This window comes from Drosophila nasuta, chromosome 4 (genome assembly GCF_023558535.2).
Source record: "Drosophila nasuta strain 15112-1781.00 chromosome 4, ASM2355853v1, whole genome shotgun sequence".
Classification (NCBI taxonomy): domain Eukaryota; kingdom Metazoa; phylum Arthropoda; class Insecta; order Diptera; family Drosophilidae; genus Drosophila; species Drosophila nasuta.
In genome coordinates, this window is record NC_083458.1 from 1,573,277 (window position 1) to 1,594,498 (window position 21,222).

Below are 21,222 nucleotides of genomic sequence, written 5' to 3' on the forward strand. Positions count from 1 at the left end.
CGACGTCGATGGGTAGCATCGTGGGTAGCATCGTGAGGTGGGTAGCAACTTAAACATTTTGCCACTTCGCGAGGCACATCCTGCTTCTTAAGGGCTTGCTTGAAGGCGGCACAGTCGATAGTCAGCTTGAAAGAAATACCCAACAGGTATTGGGAAAACTTTTTAAGCGCCAAATAAACTGCGTTTGCTTCCAATATATAACTGTGCTTTCTCGACTCGGTTTCTGTAGTCTTCTTACTCCAGTAGCAGACAGGATACAGTTGATCATCGTACCACTGCAGTGGTTCCGTCAGAGGCCAAAAATCAAAAAATGTGATGACTTATTTTTTAAGCAAAATGTATCAAAATTGTCTCTTAAAAGTCCAAACTTCTCTTTGGCATGCCGGATTTTACTGGAAATCTGACGGTACTTTCTAAAAATAGATTTGCAATCGTGAACACGTGTTCATTTTGGCAACGCAGCTGCGCTTTGGAAGTTATTTCTCTCTTTCAATTCGCCCTTTAAAATGATCAGACGTACGCTGCAGTGCTCCGATTTGAATAATTTAACATGAATTATGAAATTGAAGATATTTACTTTAAATTGAGATATTAATAATTAACTTTCCTGAAAAAGTTTTTTTCGTAAAACTAATTTGATCGAATAACCCTTTTTTGTGTATTTTTTGAAAGTATATTTTATGTTTAGTTAGACTTTTAGTTATGTTCCAAGAAAACCCAGAACTTGGTATGAATGTTTTTGTGATCGTCTTATTTTAGGTAACTAAATATTTTAAAATTAGCTGCCGAAATTTGCCGATGTGTGTTTTCTACTAATATTACTAAAGCAGTTAAAGGTGAGTCTTTGCTTATTGTGATGTTGCGCTTTTGCGCTGTTGCTTTGTCTTCGTCTTTAGTGGTTTGTGTTTTTGCAAAAATATTAATTTGTAAATTATTATTTAAATTTTGATTTTGGATTTTGATAGGTGCATCGCAAAAATGTATTTTTCCACGTCTGCATAGTTTTAATATGTGGTGCACAGGTAATGGAACCAATGCCGAAAAAATGAGGAAATTGATTTCCGATGTGCAAGCGGATATTGAAAACAACGGCTACATTATTCCAGAGTTGAGCGAAGTATCCAATAAAATTGAGAACCTCTGCAAAACAATTGTAACTTTCTGGAAAAATTACAAACGGACAAAATATGCAGTTATTAAATATCAATCTGGATGGCTTAATAAAAAAAGAATCAATTCCAATAAAACGCCCCTATTGCAAATCAAATCAAATAGAGGAAAGTGCTCATCGGGGCCGTCCTAAACTTGATTTTGAGGAGGCTTCAGAGAGAACAAAGCGACGACGTGTAGGTCAGCTCATTAAAATAGATGTATCCGCTGTTTCTTCTCTACGCAATGATGATCGAAATCAAAATTTCCTGCCGGCAGATCCCATGGAAGTTATTTCGCTTTTAATGGAGACCTCCATGACGAAGCACCAATATTTGCTGATAAGAAACTTTGTAAATAGTAAAATATCCTTTGAATTTTTTCCCAGTTACCAAAGAGTACTAAGTCTCAAAAAAATAAGATACCCTGATGGTATTTATATAGACGAATCTCGTGCGGAAGTCGAACTACAAAGCTTACTAGACAATACGGCATCTAGTATAATAGAGCTTCAAAACAACATCATTGAAACTATGCCTGAAAATATAGTTACGAATTTAACTTTAATTGGAAAATGGGGGTGATTTGGACGACAGAAGGTTATTTGTAACATCCTACGTACCTCTCCAACTGGTTACTCAAATAGATAACACAATAATTTGGAAAAACCCCCGGCCATCATCGACTCGTTACTGTCGACCAATAAGATTTCAATTTAAGAGACCGCGAAAGTGTCGAAAGACGAAGCAGAATATTTTGACGCAAAAATTAAACAATTAAAGCCAAAAGAATTAAGCGTCTCTAATAAAAAAGTTGTTATCACCCATAGCTTGCATCTTACAATGGTTGATGGAAAGGTGTGCCACGCAATCAGCGAATCATCCTCGGCAACGTGTTATATATGTGGAGCAAAGCCAACAGAAATGAACAATATACAAAAATGTTTGAGTAAAGAAGTTCGCCCAAGATTTTACAAATTTGGCTTATCTCCACTACATTCTTATATACGCTTCTTTGAATACTTTTTACATATTTCATATAAGCTAGAGGTCAAAATGTGGCAAGTACGCGATGAAGAAAAGAAGATGCAAGTATTGAACAGGAAGAAACACATTCAGGAGGAATTTCGCGAAAAAATGGGAATACTAGTGGAGGTAGAGGATCTTCAAACGACGGAAATATCGCAAGGAAATTCTTTTGTAATGCAGATTTGAGCTCCGAAATAACAGGAATCGATGCATCTTTGATTCACAGATGTGCAACATTATTGCAAGCCATGGCATCGGGATTCAAAATTAATGTGGAGAAATTTGAAAATTACGCGCTGGATACAGCCAAATATCTTATAGCTGCATATCCATGGTACTATTTACCGGCTACCGTCCATAAGGCCTTAATTCATGGTTCAGCTGTAATAGAGTATGCATTAGTGTCGATAGGAGAGCTTTCAGAGGAAGCAGCAGAGTCCAATAACAAGGAACTAAAAAAATGTAGACTTCAATACAGTCGGAAAGTATCTCGTACTTTAACAAACACAGATGTCATAAACTATTTATTATTGCGTTCAGATCCATTTTTAACAGGACAGAGACAACTTCCTAAAAAAGATAGGTCGAGTTTGCTTACATCTGTCTACGAATTACTTGATGATGCTTTATAATTTTTGTTTCATTTATATTTTGTTTGTTGATTTTTATTTTAGTTTTTTAAGAATATGTATAACTACGAAAAATATCTTCCATACCAAAATCGTAATAAATTAGATTAAACAAATTTATTTTTATAATTCGGTATCGATTGTTCCTATGGGAGCTATAGGATATAGCCGATCGATATGTCCGATTTTTGTTGCTATATGTTTAGACAAATTTGCTAAATTATTGTTATAAATTTCAGCACGTTATGACCATTATTAGTATTTTTGGCCGCTCTTCCATACAAGCGGATCCACTGTGCACTGCAGCAATGTGGCACCAAACCCATCTTTCGAGGCATCTGTGTGGAGCTCTGTGCTGGCATCTCTATCATAGATTCTCAATACAGGCTCCGAGGTTAGTGCGTCTTTCAACCTTTGCAGCGACTGCAACTCAGCAGGCCCCATTCGGAAACTCTCATACTAAAATCTGTTAACGGCTTTGCTATCTAAGAATATTCTCGTATGAACTTGCGAAAAAATCCAGTGAGGCCCAAGAAAGACTGCAGGGCTTTAATATTCTGAGGTGCTGGAAATTTTTCGATAGCTTTCGTCTTCTCTATTCCTGGATTGATTTTCCCGTCGTCAATTATATGGCCGAGAAAGTAGATTTTCGTCTGGAGAAAATGACACTTTTTCCCATTTAATTTTCAGGCCAAACTCTACTGACTTTGTAAACACGCTCTCCATTTTCTTCAGGCATTCGTCTGCTGTGACTGCAAGTATGATTATGTCATCCATATAAAGATCTAAAACATCTTCGTTTATAAGCTTTTGAAAAACATGGTTGATAAATCGAATGAAGATCGCTGGAAAATTACAAAATCAAAATGGTTGAACTCGAAAAAGCCTTCCTTCGTAATAAAAGCTGTGAACTTCTTGCTATTTTCTTCCACCGGCACGTGGAAAACCCGTTTTCCAAATCCATAACGGTGAAAAACTTGGCCCTCTGCAGTTTCTCCAACACGTCGTCAATCACAGGTGCCGGGAAGCAGTCTTTGAGAACCATTTTGTTGAGCTGGCGATAGTCGACACAAATGCGGTTGCTCTATCCTTCTTTTTAACAACAACAAGGCGGCTAGGAAAGTTAGATGAGGACTGCCGAATTACGCCTGTATCCAGCCACTCGTTGATTTTCTGTTTTACCGCTTCAGCCTCGTCAACAGCAAGTTGACTGGGTGCCTGCCGAAAGGGCATAATGTTGGTATCCGGCACGATCTTGAGTTGAATTGGACACTGAGCTGTTTTCTCACTCCTCCTCACTGCTCCTTTATATTGCGAAGAGGTATCAATATCAGTGTTGGTTTCTAAAATATTAAGAATACTTAACTGATTTGGTTCTACAGTTTCCTCCCCAGCAGGGGGAAACTTTGCCACGAAGTCGTATCCCAGTAAAGCATCGCAGGCGATGGCATCTTGCGGAACAACTAGGAACCTGTGTGTCAGCTGCATTTCGTCGATCTTCACCTCTGCATTGAATTGACACAGAGGGCGAGTCATACCTCTTTTAAGACCTCGTAGTGTTAAAACACGCCACTAATTTTATTGTTGACTGCCTCTTTAATTATTGAGACGTCAGCTCCAGAATCCACTAGAGCCTCTACCACAACGTCAGCGATTCGCAGCTTTTTTAGTCGACGGTCCTTGTAGACAACTTTCATGTTAGGTGCAGCCTTGCAGTTTCTTGACATGTGCCCGTTTTCGTTGCACCGAAAACAATTAAGCTCACTCTGGCAATCTTTTCGAAGGTGGTCGTGTGCGCCACAGTTAAAACAATGCTGCTTCTTCTCAATTTTAGGCTGTGCGCTGTATTTGTTTTTGCTTGGCTGATTTTTTCGTTTCCCTTTTTTCTCATTCGTTTGGTTACTCTCATAGACTCATACTTTTCTCTCAATTCTTTAAATCATGAACATCCGTACAAAGTGAATTTAAAGTCGCTTTTGAGATTCAAACCATCTTCGACGTATTTTATCACTGATTGTATGTCTATAACTCCATGCGCAGCAATACATTTCATTTGCAGCAGGTAATCGTGAAAACTTTCGTCTTTGTGTTTCACACGATCAGCTAATTTCCTATTAATTTCGGCGCTTGACACATTTCCCTTAGCAAATTCTTCAATCAACTTTGTTCGCAATGTATTATATTCGAACACTGCAGTTGACTCTTGGACATATTTCTGCTTATCACTTAGTCCGTATGCGTCTGCGTTCATCTCAAAGTTTTGAAACCATGCCACCACTTGCATGCTATTCCATCGAACTCGGGTATAATTTTTGCAAAGTTTTCCACTACCAGCTGTTCTTCATCTTTTTGTATTTCGTCAGCTCGGATTTTCAAGGTTAACAGCTGTACCAGCTGCTGCAGCATTTCATTATTTTCGGTAATTATACTCATATCTGCTTGTTTTGTTTTGCTCTCTGCCTTCTCAGCTTTATTTTCCATCATCTCTACACTTTTTCCAGCTTCTTTTTTTCTGATATCCTCTTGCGCGATCGCAGCGAGTATGTTATCTCGCTTGCACTGGCGGCTTTTTGGTTTGCTTTTCTTCTGTTTTTTTTTTTTTAATTTGTTCCACTCATATACACACAGCTCTAAAGGTGCTTTTTCCAAGAATTACACAATCACTTGCAATTTACTTTTAGGTTTTTATATCCGCTACCCATAGGGTAGAAGGGTATTATAACTTGTGCCGGTAGGAAATGTATGTAACAAGTAGAAGGAGGCATCTCCGACCCTATAAAGTACATATATATATTCTTGATCAACGTCAACAGCCGAGACGATCTAGCCATGTCCGTCTCTCCGTCTGTCCGTCCGTTCGTATGAAACACGGGATCTCAGAGACTATAAGAGACGGAGCTCTAATTTTTTTTCGACAGCATTTGCTTTATTTGCACGCAGATCAAGTTTATTTCAAATTTTTGCCACGCCCTTTCCGCCCTCGCAAATTAAAAAAATCGAATAACAAGCGTAATATTAAAGCTAGAGCTGCGAATATACAATAATAACAAAAGTAGTTGTGATATCTGAAAACTTGGTTGCGATCAATCTGGTATATTATGCCGTCTATGGTATATTTTGAATCTGGTACTATATCGATAGAACAAATATACCTTTCGGTATATTTTTAGTATTTTTGGTATATTCTGAAAAAATACCGCAATACTTTGCTTTTATTCAAAAAGGGTTGCGGGTATCTCACAGTCGAGCACACTCGACCGTAACTTTCTTACTTGTTTAATAATGTTGTTTTGGACGACCCCCCCAAATATAAGGCTATCTGCCTTAGTTTTATTATAATATAGTTTTATATGAGGTAAGTTTAAGATAATTGACAATTTAATATTGCTAAAAATGATGACACGCACGGGTGTTCTGGGATACTGCCGATCACGGCTCTGCTCGTACTACTGCTTGTTCTTTCTGTCGACTCCGATTTCTGCTCACGGCGGCTCCTCGATACTTTCTCACGTCGACCAATTGATATTTACTCACACCGATATATCGATGTCCGTTTTCACCGACTCATCGTCCTTTCCATCTTACGTATATATTCTTGATCAGTGTCAACAGCCGAGAGGCCATTTCCGTCTGGCTGTCTTTCCGTATGAACACACAGATCTCAGAGATTATAAGATATAGAGCTACCATTTTTTTTCGACAACATTTTTTATGTTTGCACGCAGATCAAGTTTGTTTCAAATTTTCGTCACGCCCCCTTCCGCCCCCGTAAATCAACAAAAATCGAAAAACAAGCTTAATTTTAAAGCTAGTGGAAAATCACAAGAGTTTTTGTAATATATTTTTCCGCTTTGCTCGCGAACGAAGTAAAATGGACCTAATTGTTGTTGAGCAACGAAACAAGAACGATAACGAAAATGACGACGAGCTGTAACTTCTGTTTTTAACTGCTTTTATAATTTCAATGTTAAGTTACATTAAGCCTAATTTAACTAAAGCGGCGAAGCGAGGCGAATTCGCTCAGAGAGCAACTTGAAGGCTTTATTGCGCTCTCGCTTCGCCCTAATTTTAACAACTTCATTTTTAATGCTCTTAAATTAATTCAACCAACTGCGCCAATACAAGCCCCTATGAACGGCTGTGCCTTCATACAACTGGCAGAGGCGCCAGTTCGTGTATTGGCTGCTTGAACATTCCTCCCGCGCCAGCTCGCACGTCTGCGACGCGCACCGCCCCGTGGGTACACCGCCACGACTCGTGTCACCATCCACTGCATCGGCGGCTGGTTGTCCTCTGCGACGACGACGAGCTCTCCGACTTGAAGATTTGGCTGCGACTGGTCCCACTTGGCCCGTGCCTGCAGGCCCAGCACATACTGCCAGAACGCTCGCTTGAGCGTCGAGACAGCTCGTCATCGCCTTAAGCAGCTCAGATCCTTCTGGTCCAGTGTCCGCGACGCTGTCGGTGCCACCAGTGGGCCGCCCACCAGTACGTGCCATTGGGTTAATGCCTCGCCGTCGATTGGGTCTTGATTGACGGCCCCTAGCGGGCGGGAATTGAGCACCGTCACGACCGCCACGACCACGGTCTGCAGTTCCTCGACCGTGAGCAGAGCGTTGCCCACCGTCCGTTTGAGTAGATACTTTGCAGACTTTACACCTGCCTCCCATAGTCCACCGAAGTGAGGAGCCCTCTACGGTATGAACGCGAATTCGCATCCGCTTCTTGACTCGCTTCCTTAGCTCCTCCAGATGGCGACTTGCTCGGACGAAATTCGTCGCGTTGTCGTCATGGACTCGGCGCGGGCATCCTCATCGACCAACAAATCTTTGGAAAGCCGTTAGAAATGTATTAGAGGACAAATCAGACAAAATTACTAAATAAAAGCTTTTGACGCAAAACAAACGAACAACGCTATGTACGACTTGTAAGGCGGCTTTCCGCGAATCCTGTAGGAGGTCTCAACTGGGCCACAAAAATCTACGCCACAAATTGAAAATGGGCGGAACGCTCGGAGCCGATCATCAGCCAAATTTCCCATAATCTGGGTAAGCAGAAGAGGTTTGCATTTAAAACAACGAATGAATGATCGGACTGTCTGACGGCAGAGCTCTTGAGAATTGCTTAACCAAAGTCGTTCTCTAAGAATGCTCACGAGCGGTCTTGGGCCAGCGTGACAGTTGGTCAAGTGAAGGTACCTCACATAGCTACGGGAAAATTGTGTATAACTTCTACGATTTTACTGAATGCTTCTTTCAGTTCTGATGCCGTTGGAACATGTTCAAATTGAACTGTTTTGTCTTTACATCTCCGAATAAAACGGAACACATAAGTGAACTCTCAACAGACCTATGTGCGACGAAGAATTTTCGATCGATTCCACTAGATCTGACTTTACCACCATAGCTTTCAGTCCAACAACTGTTTTGCGCACTTCCAAATTTCACGACTCTTCAGAGACGAAATGGTGGTTAATTGGCCATGCGTCGTGTGGTTCTTTTAAGAATGACGGACCACTGAACCACATTGACGCGCCCAGTTCAGTTACATCGCAACCTCTCGATACAATGTCTACGGGGTTTTGCTTAGTTGGAACATGACGCCATTCCAAGCTCTCTGACCACTCTTGAATGTCGGCCACTCGATTCGACACGAATGTCGCGAGAGTGGAAGGATGTGACCAGATCCAATGAAGAGTGACTTTTGAATCTGACCAAAAAACTTTCCGTTCAATTGGTGATCGGATTAGCCTTCGGATGCGGTGGCAGAGTTCTTCAAGAAGGTGAGCTGCACACAACTCAAGTCTTGGAAGGGTCTTAGTCTTAATGGGTGCTACTATTGATTTGGAGGCTAGTAACAATGTTTTACAACCTTCTGCAGTATGAGCGCGAACGTAAATACACGCCCCATACGCTCTTATAGAAGCGTCGGAGAAGCCATGTATCCTTATCGGTGCCGTAGGCTCTGCAAACAAATATCGTGGCACTTTTAAGTGTTGCAATTGCGTCAAATTTGAATTAAATTGCTGTCACTATGTATCCAATCACAATGGCATGGATTCGTCCCACTCCAACTTTTGGAGCTAGAGCTCTTGAAGCAGTATCTTTGCTTTTATAATTAAGGGACTCAACAGGCCAAGCGGATCGAATAACCGCGATGTCACCGAGAAAATGTTCCGTTTTGTCGCTCTAAGACCCATGAATGATCCGGAATTGGAACACGTCTTCATTTGGCAACAAAATCACACCTAGAATCTTGGTTGTGTCAGTCTGAGATTGTTATCGCTGATAGTTTCTATCAGCCTCGTGCACCATATCTTGGCGGTACATCTTTTTGATGTCGGCCGTGAATGCATATTTATGCAATCGAAAACGAAGCAAAGTCGAAAACAGCTCCTCTTCCGACCATAACAATGTCACTCAACGCCTTATGTGTCGAAGTGCGACACGAAGCATCAAATACGACCCTCAGCTTTGTCGAAATGCTTTGGGGCCGTAATACACATTGGTGCGGAATAACATAATGTGGAATACTTGGAAGGATGTGACTCACTTCGGACATGTGGCCCATCTCTACATATTCTTCCATGAATTCCAGGTACATTCGCTTTAACTAGGGATAGCGAGTTAAGCGTTTTTCAAGCGACAAAAACCGCCGTTTAGCAACTTCAAAGGAGCACCCAAGCTGGTGCCAATCGCATTTAAACGGCAGCCTTACTTCAAAACGACCAGACGGCAATATATTCACATTATTCCTGAAATTATCTTTACAAATTTGTTATTCAGCGGAAAGTTCTTTTGAGGGAGAGCGCACATCTTCTACAGTCCGAAACTTCAGCAAGGTCTGGTCAATCGAGCTCAAACTTTCTTCCTGATAGCTCAGATTGACAGTCATTTTCTGATAAGATTCTTCACCAGGAGTTTACCGCCCTGAGACAATCCACTCAAGGCTTGTCGTTTGGAGGATTCGACACTCTGGACCTTGCTTGGTTTGGCCAACGGACAATAGGTCAAAGAATGTTCAGCACCGATAATATCAATTTTCTGCGGTTTGAAGAAATAGGGATCCGCTAGCTGAAGATTATCAGGTATCTTCCAGCCACTGACATTCACAGTGTGATCTGGCTAATATCCTGATTCACCAATGCCAAGCAAACTGAGGCACGAGTCTTCTCTACGCAAATGCAATCGCTGAGCTAGTTCCTCAGTCACAAAATTAATTTGTGACCCAGAATCCAGCAAAGCTCGGGCTAAGACGAAATCGCCTGAATTCGTCTTTCTTTTTATGACTGCTGTGGCCATGCCTTGCATGCGAAGTGGATGGACGCTCAGGCTAAACAGCGGAGGGACTCGGGGGTGGTAACACTACTATTTGTAGTTGCAGAATATATGTGAAGCAACGTATGATGTGAACGGCTGCACACACGACACTATTTTGGCTTACATTTGGTGACAGTGTGACCCATCCGAAGACAACTTATGCATAATGCAGTTGTTTTTGCGTGGTCTATGTTTAAATGCCAAGGCAGCAAACATAGAGCAAGTAAATTTGGGTCTTTTGCTTATTAAGCTGTTCGGCTTGACTATCAGACTTTCTCGAATTCTTAGCTAACAAGTGCTGATATCGACGATTAAGCACAGTTTCACATTCACTCCATAATGGAATCTTCGTAATATAGCTGCTCATCCCACTTTATTTTGCCACTGCATCAACTTTGTGCATGACCAGGTGAATAAGAATTGCATTTTCAATCTTCTTATCATCACCTGTCGACAACAATATTCCATATATCGCAGAGACAGTGCCAATCAAGTATCTCAACGCTGAAGCGGAGAACTGCGAAATCTTTGGCAAGTTGAAAAGAGCTGCTATATTTTCATTAAATATCAAACAATCATTGTCATATACTCCTTACAAACTTGCCATTGCTTTCTCAAAGTTGTCCTCAGTGACTTGAAACGCTCTCACCATTCCAAGAGCCTCACCAGAGAGACATGCAATGAGATGATTGAACTTCTCAATGCGCGGAATCGAATGGTCATTGTCAACAAGAGTCTCAAACAAACTGATAACATTTTTAAACTTGGAATACTTTCCGCTGAACTTTGGCAATGACAGCTTAGGCAGACGGGTGCGAGGAGCGGCAATCGGCTGAATTGATGTATTGGTGGATGATGTATCGGCCAACAATTTCACCACCGCCTTCAGCCTTGCCTTTGCCAAAAAAAACTAGAAAAGAAACACTTTTTTTTTATACCCGCTACCCATAGGGTAGAAGGGTATTATAACTTTGTGCCGACAGGAAATGTATGTAACAGGTAGAAGGAGGCATCTCCGACCCTATAAAGTACATATATTCTTGATCAGCGTCAACAGCCGAGACGATGTCAGAGACTATAAGAGATAGAGCTATAATCTTTTTTCGACAGCATTTGCTATGTTTGCACGCAGATCAAGTTTGTTTCAAATTTTTGCCACGTGCCCTTCTGCTCCCGCAATTTAAAAAATCGAATAACAATCGTAAATTTAAAGCTAGAGCTGCGAATTTTGGTATATACAATAACAACTATAGTAGTTGTGATTCCTGAAAATTTAATTTAATTTAATTCCAAATGGCGTACAACAACAATTAGGGAGCGCCACCCGGGAGCGCCATGCAAAATCAAAAAGAGTTTTTGTAATATATTTTTCCGCTTTGCTCGCGAACGAAGTAAAATGGACCTAATTGTTGTTGAGCAACGAAACAAGAACGATAACGAAAATGACGACGAGCTGTAACTTCTGTTTTTAACTGCTTTTATAATTTCAATGTTAAGTTACATTAAGTCTAATTTAACTAAAGCGGCGAAGCGAGGCGAATTCGCTCAGAGAGCAACTTGAAGGCTTTATTGCGCTCTCGCTTCGCCCTAATTTTAACAACTTCATTTTTGATGCTCTTAAATTAATTCAACCAACTGCGCCAACAACTAGAGTCGAATTTTGGTATATACAATAATAACTATAGTAGTTGTGATTTGGTTGCGATCAGATATGTTATTAAAGAAATACTTTTGTATGGCAAAAACGCCTACTTACTAGGGGTTTTATTAGCTTTGGCTGACAATCGTGAATATTGTGCGGTCTATGGTATATTTCGAATGCGGTACTATATCGATATGCCAAATATACAATTTGGTACATTTTGAGTATTTTTGGTATATTTTGATACCACAATATTTTACTTTTATCCAAAATGGGTAGCGAGTATCTCACAGTCAAGCACACTCGACTGTAGCTTTCTTACTTGTTAGTTTATAACCAGTAGATGTTTTTTTCCTTCTACTCCTACTTCTAAGGAATCGAAAAGTTGGAAGTTATTATATCACCGTTTTTTTTTTTAATTAATCGTTTTACACAGATTAATGTATTCCTTTACTGATTTAACTTACCATATTCTATATGGACTCCGATGAGTCTTGTATGCTTTATCAATTACTTTTGCTTTTTCTATTGCTAATTCTGATTTTCGCTATTCATTTTATTAATTTGTTCTCGATGATAGGATTGGGTTGATTCTTTTGGCAACTGCTACCAGAATTCTGTGATCGAATCTTACAGAATTTATGCTTAGCCGATGCAATTCTTTTAATCTCACCCGCTAACTTACTCGGTTTGGTGTGGCTTGTTATTTTCCTGTCATCCTTTGATGATCACGGATCTCTATTTGGGATAATAATCTTATGTGATTAGCGCACTTAGTAGACGTCTTGCACTCTCGGTACACAATTTGTTATCACGCACTAAGAAACTGTTTTGCTCTATCGATACGCGATTTGACCGAAATGTTCTTCGACGCGCTTAAAAATGGTTTGCTCTTTCGATACGATGATTTGTATTAAATTAACATATTTACAACAAAATACTTGAGCAAGGTTCCAATTGGAACTATTCTTTATTGATTCAAATTAAAGACTAAAGAATAATTCTAAAGTTGTGTCTATATAAAGCTGTGAGTTTCAGCAGTGGCGTTGTCTTCTGATTGGTAAGTTGGTTGCATTTCGTAATGTTCTTGGAATGGCAACTTGTTACAACAGCAACCATAAAGCGAGGATCAGAGAGAGCTAAAAGACGTCCCATATATCAACATCTGCAAAATCCTAACTAAAATGAGGTACATGCAGACTATCAGAATCCCTAAGAGAAACGGAAAGATCCGAACAACGCTATTTAGAACAAATATCCCCAACATGGCTCCATAGACATGTGCTGGATGTGTTGGCCAACTTGGCTTTTGGTCTTTTTGGAATCTTACAGGAGCGCGCAGAAAGTTGGACAGACGCTAATTTTGGATATTAGATGTGTGGGAGTTGCAGGTCGTAATATTTCAGGTTGTAACTTACATACATATGTTTATTACATATACATGTGGTAATCAAGGCTATTCCCAGTGTCTTAGCAATGTACGATACATCATGAAATTTCTGGCCCAATTAGCACTTTAGGGTCATTAGAGTACCACTATCGAATGGGAAATCCTCCTTTTCGCAGCATCACCTTGGTCTCACAGTAAATTCGAGTAACTTCTGCAGTGAAATCCCCTCTTCCCACAGATCTAGATTTATTGAATATGTGTAACTTTCTTACTTTAGCATTACCTCCCCGTAAATTTGCGCAAAATCCGATCTTGCATCGCAAGCAAACTCAAGCAAGTTCAAATTGACGGTATTTATACTCAGTGTTCATCTGTTCCACAGTTTCCAATCGCTCTTCAGTCAAAAAAGCGTTTAGTGTAGCTAATTGAGGCTTCAGTCCCGCCCACTTTTGCTTGAATGATTTAGCATTTACTTCTCGCACTGTTTTGCTCACCATTGGAAACAAATGCGTTAAGTTAATAAACTGCACTTGAACACAAAGTTGTCAATAGAACGAGGAGACACAGCAATGACCGACTACCGTTGTAATATATTCGCGCGCGACCGTGAGAGCAGTATGACTGTGTGTGTGTGATTGTGGTTATGGTTGAGGCGGAACCAATATATAAAATCGTTGTTTTATTTTTTTTAACATTCGCGTTACGCATATATATTATATGTATATCACGTTGAGGTTCACAAGGTTTCTCGCCCACGCTGCAATACATTATGTGAAATTAGATAATACGTTCCCTAATAACCTGTATATACACATGCATACCTACGAGTATTTATGAATCCTGAAAAGTTGATTGTTATTAGACCGTTTTAGAAGTTATCTAAGAAATAACTCAATACCAGAACACGACCTCTGCAGTGACACTGCAATATTTTGTACTCGTATATTTTGAATGTAATAGTATATCGATATACCAATTTTAGCTTTTAATTTATTTCACTATATTAATTTAGTATCGCACAGTTTTGATTTTGAAGATTTTATAGATCGCATTTCCAAGTCAAGCAAACTCGACTGTAGCTATTTCTTTTCAAATAGCCGACGGTTTACATAAGTTAACACCAGCGTTGGTTGCATAGAACTGCAAGTTACAAAACACACCGCAGCGCATAACCAACGACACGTGCGCGGCGTCAGCTGTATTTCGGTCATTAACGTCTGGGAACCAGACGGTAACCCGATCCTCTAAAAGCTAGCGGAAACGGCAACAACAACAACCACACCAGCGAAGACGCAATACCGCCAACTACAGATACAGCAGTTGCAGCGGTAGGATAACAGCCACGAACCAGCAATAATAATTGCAACGACTGCAATTACAACGGAAACGAGAACAACAATAAAGAAGCAATGGGAACGATGGACAGAGCAGCGCCGCCGGCAGAACAACAAGCAGAGGTGTCTTCATTCTTTATCAAATCATAATTAATGTTTAGTTTATAGTTTGGAATCAATAAAATAAGTCGAGCTTGTCTCGCATTTATATTTTTTATAAATTCAAAGAACCATCGTTCTTAATTCATTAAGTCACCTCTGACCGCATAAACATAAAAATATGATTTTATTGTTATTTTTCTTTTCAACACGTTATTTTTGAATGAAGATCAAGTTTGTATTAGATTTTCGTCATGCCAACTGGCTTCCCTGTAAATCGACAGACAGACTACTAAAATCTTCATAATAACTGTAGACAGTCAATACATATATATTTATTTCACGATCAAATGTAGAAGTATTTTTCGCGTAACTAGCTTGAACCATTCTGAAAATTTTACACTTTCCATTAAAAAAATCAAGAACTATTTATAATTATTAAGTTCTATATAGATGGGTTTGAGTCCGGCAAGACACATGCCGATTAATTTGCAAGTGATCGCGATCAAAAACGAATCAAAATCAAAAGTTTTCAAAATTAAAAATCAATATTAAATATTCTACTTCGAAGACAGTTTAGTACACCTTTTCCACATCTTCCACGATTTTGAATACATTTTATTATTTTCGAAAATTTTTATTATATAATCATGTAGTAATTGTTTATATAATGTATATATTTATTTTTATATAATATATACTTTGTGTAAAGTTTTTTTATAATCGACATCAGTAATATTTCTCGCCGTTAATGTCGATTAAAGTTAATTTATATGAAATGTATTTTTAGAGATATACTTCCTTACGAACACAATGCGGATATTCATTATGATTACTATTTATTTTAGTTTTATTTTACCGTTACAAATGTATCTTTCGGTTTTAATAAGAAACATTTATAAAATATTCGTTGTAAATATTTTAACTGCCATCTACACAATTTATGTAAAAGCTTATATTTTTATTCTGGTAAAAAAATATTGTCCATGCAATTCTGAATGCATGGGTACAAATAGTTTAATATTTAGTTATTCCAATATATAGAATAAACTGGAAAATAAATTTAAGTAAACACCTTGTTATAGTAGAAAGAATGTATAAGAAACTAAAAAAATAAATAACTAGGTACCAACCATCGGAGTTACAAAAAATTTAATTTTTTATTTTGATATATTTTCTGCCAATCATTAATATAACAACTAGTTAAAATTAAATGATAAAAAATAATTCAATCGATTTGTCTATAAATAAAATAAATAATTTTTAACATTTTATAAGTACTTCATAAAATGTATAAATAATTTTACTCTTTGTATTTATTATCAATTTTATAATTAAAACTTAAATCTACATCTTAGAGTCAAATGTATAAATTTTTAGTTTTTTTTTTTTTATATTCAGACATAGAAAATGTCTTTTAATGAAATAAATTTTATTAATTGAAAGAAATGCATTTTTCTTGAGTAATTATTAAATAATTTATTCTCTCACTCTTTATTTGCTTTAAGGGTTTCAAGTAACTAAAAAAAAAAAAACTATGTAAATTGTCTTAATATATAAAAATATATATTCTGCTTCTTATTCATAATTTTAGATACGATTTTTTTTAGTTTATATTTTTTTAAATTAAAAATGGACGAAAGACAAATTAAAAAATTCTTACACAAAATTAAAAAAAAATCATTAATATCTCATTAACTAATCTGATTCTCACTGCAAGATATACTATTGGTATGAACCAATCTTTCATCTGATTGGCTGTAAATATATAAGTCTTATTATTCACATTAATAGTGTAAGCAATGTATAAATTATAAATGTATGTAGATATATTGTTTATCCTTGCATATTATTTCACATATTTAAAGAAATAAATATATGGATATTATAAATATTATATGTAATATATGCTCGTATATATGTGATTTACTTAATATTATCTGCTTATTTATCAGTCATCTTATCCTAATACGTTTTATTTTTTTGTATTTGTTTTGACAACGAAATTATAGAAAGCCAAAAACCTATTAAATCTTAATATTAAAATCAATAGTACATTCAAGTCTACTACATTCGAATGACAATATTATTTTTTTGTATTGAACATTTATATTTTTTAATTTGATTTATATTTTTATCATAAATAAAGTCGTTGAAAGCAATTATTGTATAGTATTTTTCTAAAATTTCAATATTTTTTTTAAATCAGTTTTCATGAAATGCTATGCCATTAAATTGTTTTTAATATTGGTATATACATTTAAATAAATAAGTCACTATTATATATATATATATATATATATATATATACATTTACATAAATATGTTAATGAGCGCTTTTTCATTTTAGCCTGCTAAATAAATTATATAATTTTCATGATACCCTGTTATAGCATGGTGCAAAGGATTATGAAAATACATTTTTGTGATTACGCATGGTAATTATTGGAAGTATATTAGATTCTTAATTAAAATCAATAAGTAGCCAGAGTATCTTGTTATATACACACTAATATCATCTAATAAAATAATTGTAGAAGATATATGTAAGTATAAAATGTCAATTTATTAAAAATGTATTTATATTATGTTATATCCAACCGAATAATAAAACTTAAAAATATAATTGTGTCGTTTGTATTTGGCGTTATAATAAGATTATTCCATATAGCGATATGATCGGCTTTTCATTATAATAATTATTTATATCCTGACTAATCAGCATAACTAATTATCTTTGTTTATATACCCTCGCAGAAGATACTTTATTCAATCTTGGACTTATTGAAAACATACGTATATTGTTAAAGATCGATAGTGAAATATATTTTGAAATTGAATTCTATCAATATGTCGCCACCAGAGTTTAGGAACTTTCTGCAAGGGTATTTTCTTTTCAGCCTATTCAAAACAATCTAAACTTTGGTTCAATACCTACTATAATACTATGAGTAATTATATATGTATGTATATTCATAAATAATATGCGAGTGGAATTTCTAATCTTTGTTGAAATGTTTGAATTTTGAATCATTGCGTGTACAAACCAAATCAAAAAGACTATATGCTGCAAATGATTTAATGCAATCGATTTAAGCTAAAATACGCATAGCGTGGTAGACAATCGAGTGACAGATTGGACATATAGATTCCATAGAGACGCAGATTTGATTAGCGCAGTCCATGCAAAACATATTGTGTCCACAAGGAACTAAAGCTGTAGTCACTTCTCTTTTATTGCACACAAAGCATTCGCGATGTACTTGATGCATTTTAAGAGGGCTGCCTGAAGGGCGTAGCAGTAGATTATGGCATGATGGTAAATCTTGAACAAGACTCTTTGTCGTTGTCTTTAAAATGTGTTGTTCCGCAAAAAGTGAGTCTGTTGGGCTTATCGAAGCAGTGGGCGAGCAATGCGAATGCGATGCCGTCGTTGTGACCACATTTACATTAACTCCAGTCGTTGGCTGATTCCAAATGCTCGGCGAATCACCAATGCCCTCATCTACGTCAATGGAATCACTTAAATTCTTCCAAATGTTTAAGAGCTCTGGAGGTGTATTGTTCATACTTTGACTGCTATTGGCGCTATTATTTGTGCTTTTTGTTGATGTTGTCGATGAGGCCGATGAGCAGGATCGAGTCAATATATTAGCCGAGCTTAAATTGCACTGAGCAGCTACGTTTGCATTTGCACTCGATATAGCTGATACAGATATAGATGCAGGCGAACAAAAAGATAAGCTCTTGTGCCTATTTATACCATGTGTCGTATTGCGACATGAGCTACTCGACTTCGCACTATTATTCGAGTTTGTTAAATGATTTCTGGCATTCAAATTTTCATTTAATTTATTTGGGGGATCATTTAGTTCACCAACAGTTGACGAAGGTGGCAAAATTGACGTATTTACAGCAGTAGCAATGTCCACTAGTTCAACACTTTCAAAGCAATTTGACAAACTTGTAATTGTTGAAGTTGTAACTAAATTCGAAATGTTTTGTGTGTTATTGGCAGAAGTGAAATTACACGACATTGCATCTGAATCAATCGCATACATAGAAGATAGTATATCCGCGTTAATGTCATCGTTCAATATTTGCGACATTGTATTTATAGTATTCAGAGTTGATGTATAGTCAGTCGACGAATCTGTTGATTCAGTACCATTTTCACTGCCCTGTGTACTGTTGTTACCCGTCCTTAATGCAATGTGCGCCTCAATTTGCTTGCGTGCCGTTTCGACATTCTCGGGCAGTCCGGTTACCTCAAATATCGGCTCTTTTTCCCTTGACGGCGTGACAATATATGTTTGTGTCTCCTGTTGTATATGCTTGATGGTTGCACCTTTAGGTCCAACCACCAAGCCCACCACTCTATATGGTACGCGAACCTGTATGGTAATCTGGCCTGGTAAACATGGTGGACCCGTCTGGGTTGTGCGAGCAACAATACCGATGCAACTATTTAAGGACAAGCACGTTGTACTATTTTCCGTTAGAGCGGTGCTGCTACTATTTGAACCTTCCATCGAGGGCTTGCGCGACGCCCGAATTAAACTAAAATGATCCGCTGCTGAGAGTATTTCACGTTTAGCCTTGTTCACATCCTCCTTGCGTCCTGTTACCACAAATACAGGTTCTTCACCCCGAACTGGGGTCTTGATATAAGTATTTGTTTTTGCTCTCAGTGCTTTAATTTTGCATCCTAATAATAAGAAAAACTTTTTATAGTTGTGGAATAAAGTTTTTAACTATAGTCGAAATATTCAACTTTATCTTAGAAATAACCAGTTAATATTTGCCCTCAAGTGCAAAAATAAAGTTAAATACGAAAAAACTACAGTTCAGAGGCTTTGAATTTGGGAAACGTTCACATTTTTAGAAAAAAGGATTTAAAAAAATTGTTATTTCAAATGTTGCGCTGTTTCTTCATGACGTTTAGCACTGTTAACAGAACGATATTATTAACCTTACCGTTCTATAGTAAGACTGATCGTTCAACAGCAACGTCGAATGCTAAATAACAGAGCTATTTCAAATTGTTTTTCCCATGTAAAACATATTTTCTGTAAACGACAAATTTAAAAACTAAGAATAAATATCTGAATAAGGGATATACGCAATATTTTCCAATAGAAACAATAGCGCTACTAAATTATAGTGCTTATCTTGTTCTATACTTAGCAAACAAGATTTAAAAAAAAAATAAAAAATATATATAATTATTTATAAAAAACATTTATTTCCATCATTTTGATAAAAAAAAATAAATTAAATTTTACAATGACTAAAATTTACAATACATTAAAAAAAAACAAATACGATTTGCGATCACAAAAACTTGATAATCATGCGTGCTCCGGTATTCAATTTTCGTTTTCATTTCGGGACCAAAACCAACCAATTTAATGGCCTCCGTTTGATTATACAAGTTTTTGTAATTTGCTTTTTCATTTCACCAAAAGTAGGTCGCCCACCAAAACGAAAATTGTTGTTGCCAACGGCATTTTATTTCAAAATTTGAGGTGGGGTCAGAAATTTGTCGTTTTAATAATAATTAATTGATCTTCTGGCGGTCTTAAACGAAACAGAATAAATCAATGAGTCAACTATTTTTTTCCTTTTGCAAATAAGATCAGATTTGATGTAGAGAAAGGCATTTACTTTTCAAGTCGACAAGACAAACTTGCTCGTTTTGCAATTCGAAAGAATCTTGTAAAAGTAAAAACGGGATCACGGCTGAATGTTTATATTGTTATCCCGATAGTAAAAAGGAATCTTTCATGTACAGTATGTACATATGTAGATAGTAATTGTATTCTCCTTTTATATGTTTGTGAAAAGTGGTACCTTAAGGTCGACACACAGGTTCAAAAATGCTTTTTAAAGGCAATTATAACAATTTTTATCTTGTTAAGAAAAAACTTAAAAAAATATATTTTAAAAATATACAAATAATATAAATTTGACCAAATGGATATTCAACATAAACCCAAAAGTCATGTTACCAAATATGGAATGTCGGTTGTAAGCTTATTTTTAAAAACACAAAAGTACGTCTTGATCACACTTTCTTTTTTAAATCATATTACTTTTCCGATTCTCTTAGCTTACTTTTGGATAGAACATTTTGTTAAGAATAGTGTTAAGCAAACCTAAAACACCTCCTTATTAAAATTAAATACTTTTGTCTTTTATGGGTACATAAAACCCAGATTAACAAAGGTTAGGAAAGACAGTACTGTTTACTTATTTAAATTAAGATACGTGTACATGTATGTTCATATTATGTTATACACATTTTAAAACTTAATAAAGTTTTTTGTCTTGGTGACATATACTTAAAAGGTATGTCAGAGTTTTTTTTTACCTACCTTGTCGACCTACAATTTCGGCAACGTGTTCAGAGCTTGGTACAGGAACACATTCCGTCATGTTTTGTGACTTTTTCGATCTATCATCCAACCCGGCTGATGGCATCAAGATGCTAGACCCAGATCCGAACCCAGTATTTATTGGCATATCAGTCTTCGCAGAATAGCCGGCAGATACTAAATTAATAGATGCCAATTCATAATCACCCTGCGAGGCTAATGGATGAACAAAGCTATTTGGATTGTTATTGTGTT

General features: G+C 36.9%; 3 protein-coding genes across 3 annotated transcripts in view; all 3 read right to left on the reverse strand.

Annotated features, from left to right (window-relative positions):
* LOC132794875 (uncharacterized) overlaps nt 1–21,052 on the reverse strand; it is a 49,485-nt gene extending 28,433 nt beyond the window's left edge. The window contains 1 exon segment of the mRNA XM_060805167.1: nt 20,968–21,052. The gene's annotated coding sequence lies outside the window, so the exon portion shown is untranslated.
* Nucleotides 6,146–14,223, reverse strand: LOC132794876 (uncharacterized). Its single transcript, XM_060805168.1, has 2 exons — nt 13,652–14,223; nt 6,146–7,633 (listed from the first exon to the last, which is right to left on the reverse strand). Exon 2 carries the CDS (start codon nt 7,522–7,524, stop codon nt 6,904–6,906), a length of 621 nt encoding a protein of 206 aa, XP_060661151.1. The 5' UTR covers nt 7,525–7,633; nt 13,652–14,223; the 3' UTR covers nt 6,146–6,903.
* LOC132794889 (RNA-binding protein MEX3B) lies at nt 7,545–21,028 on the reverse strand. Its single transcript, XM_060805180.1, has 3 exons — nt 20,968–21,028; nt 18,759–19,211; nt 7,545–7,633 (listed from the first exon to the last, which is right to left on the reverse strand). The coding sequence occupies exons 1-3, from the start codon at nt 21,026–21,028 to the stop codon at nt 7,545–7,547; spliced, it is 603 nt and encodes a 200-aa protein (XP_060661163.1).
* Nucleotides 21,053–21,222: the final 170 nt, after the last annotated feature.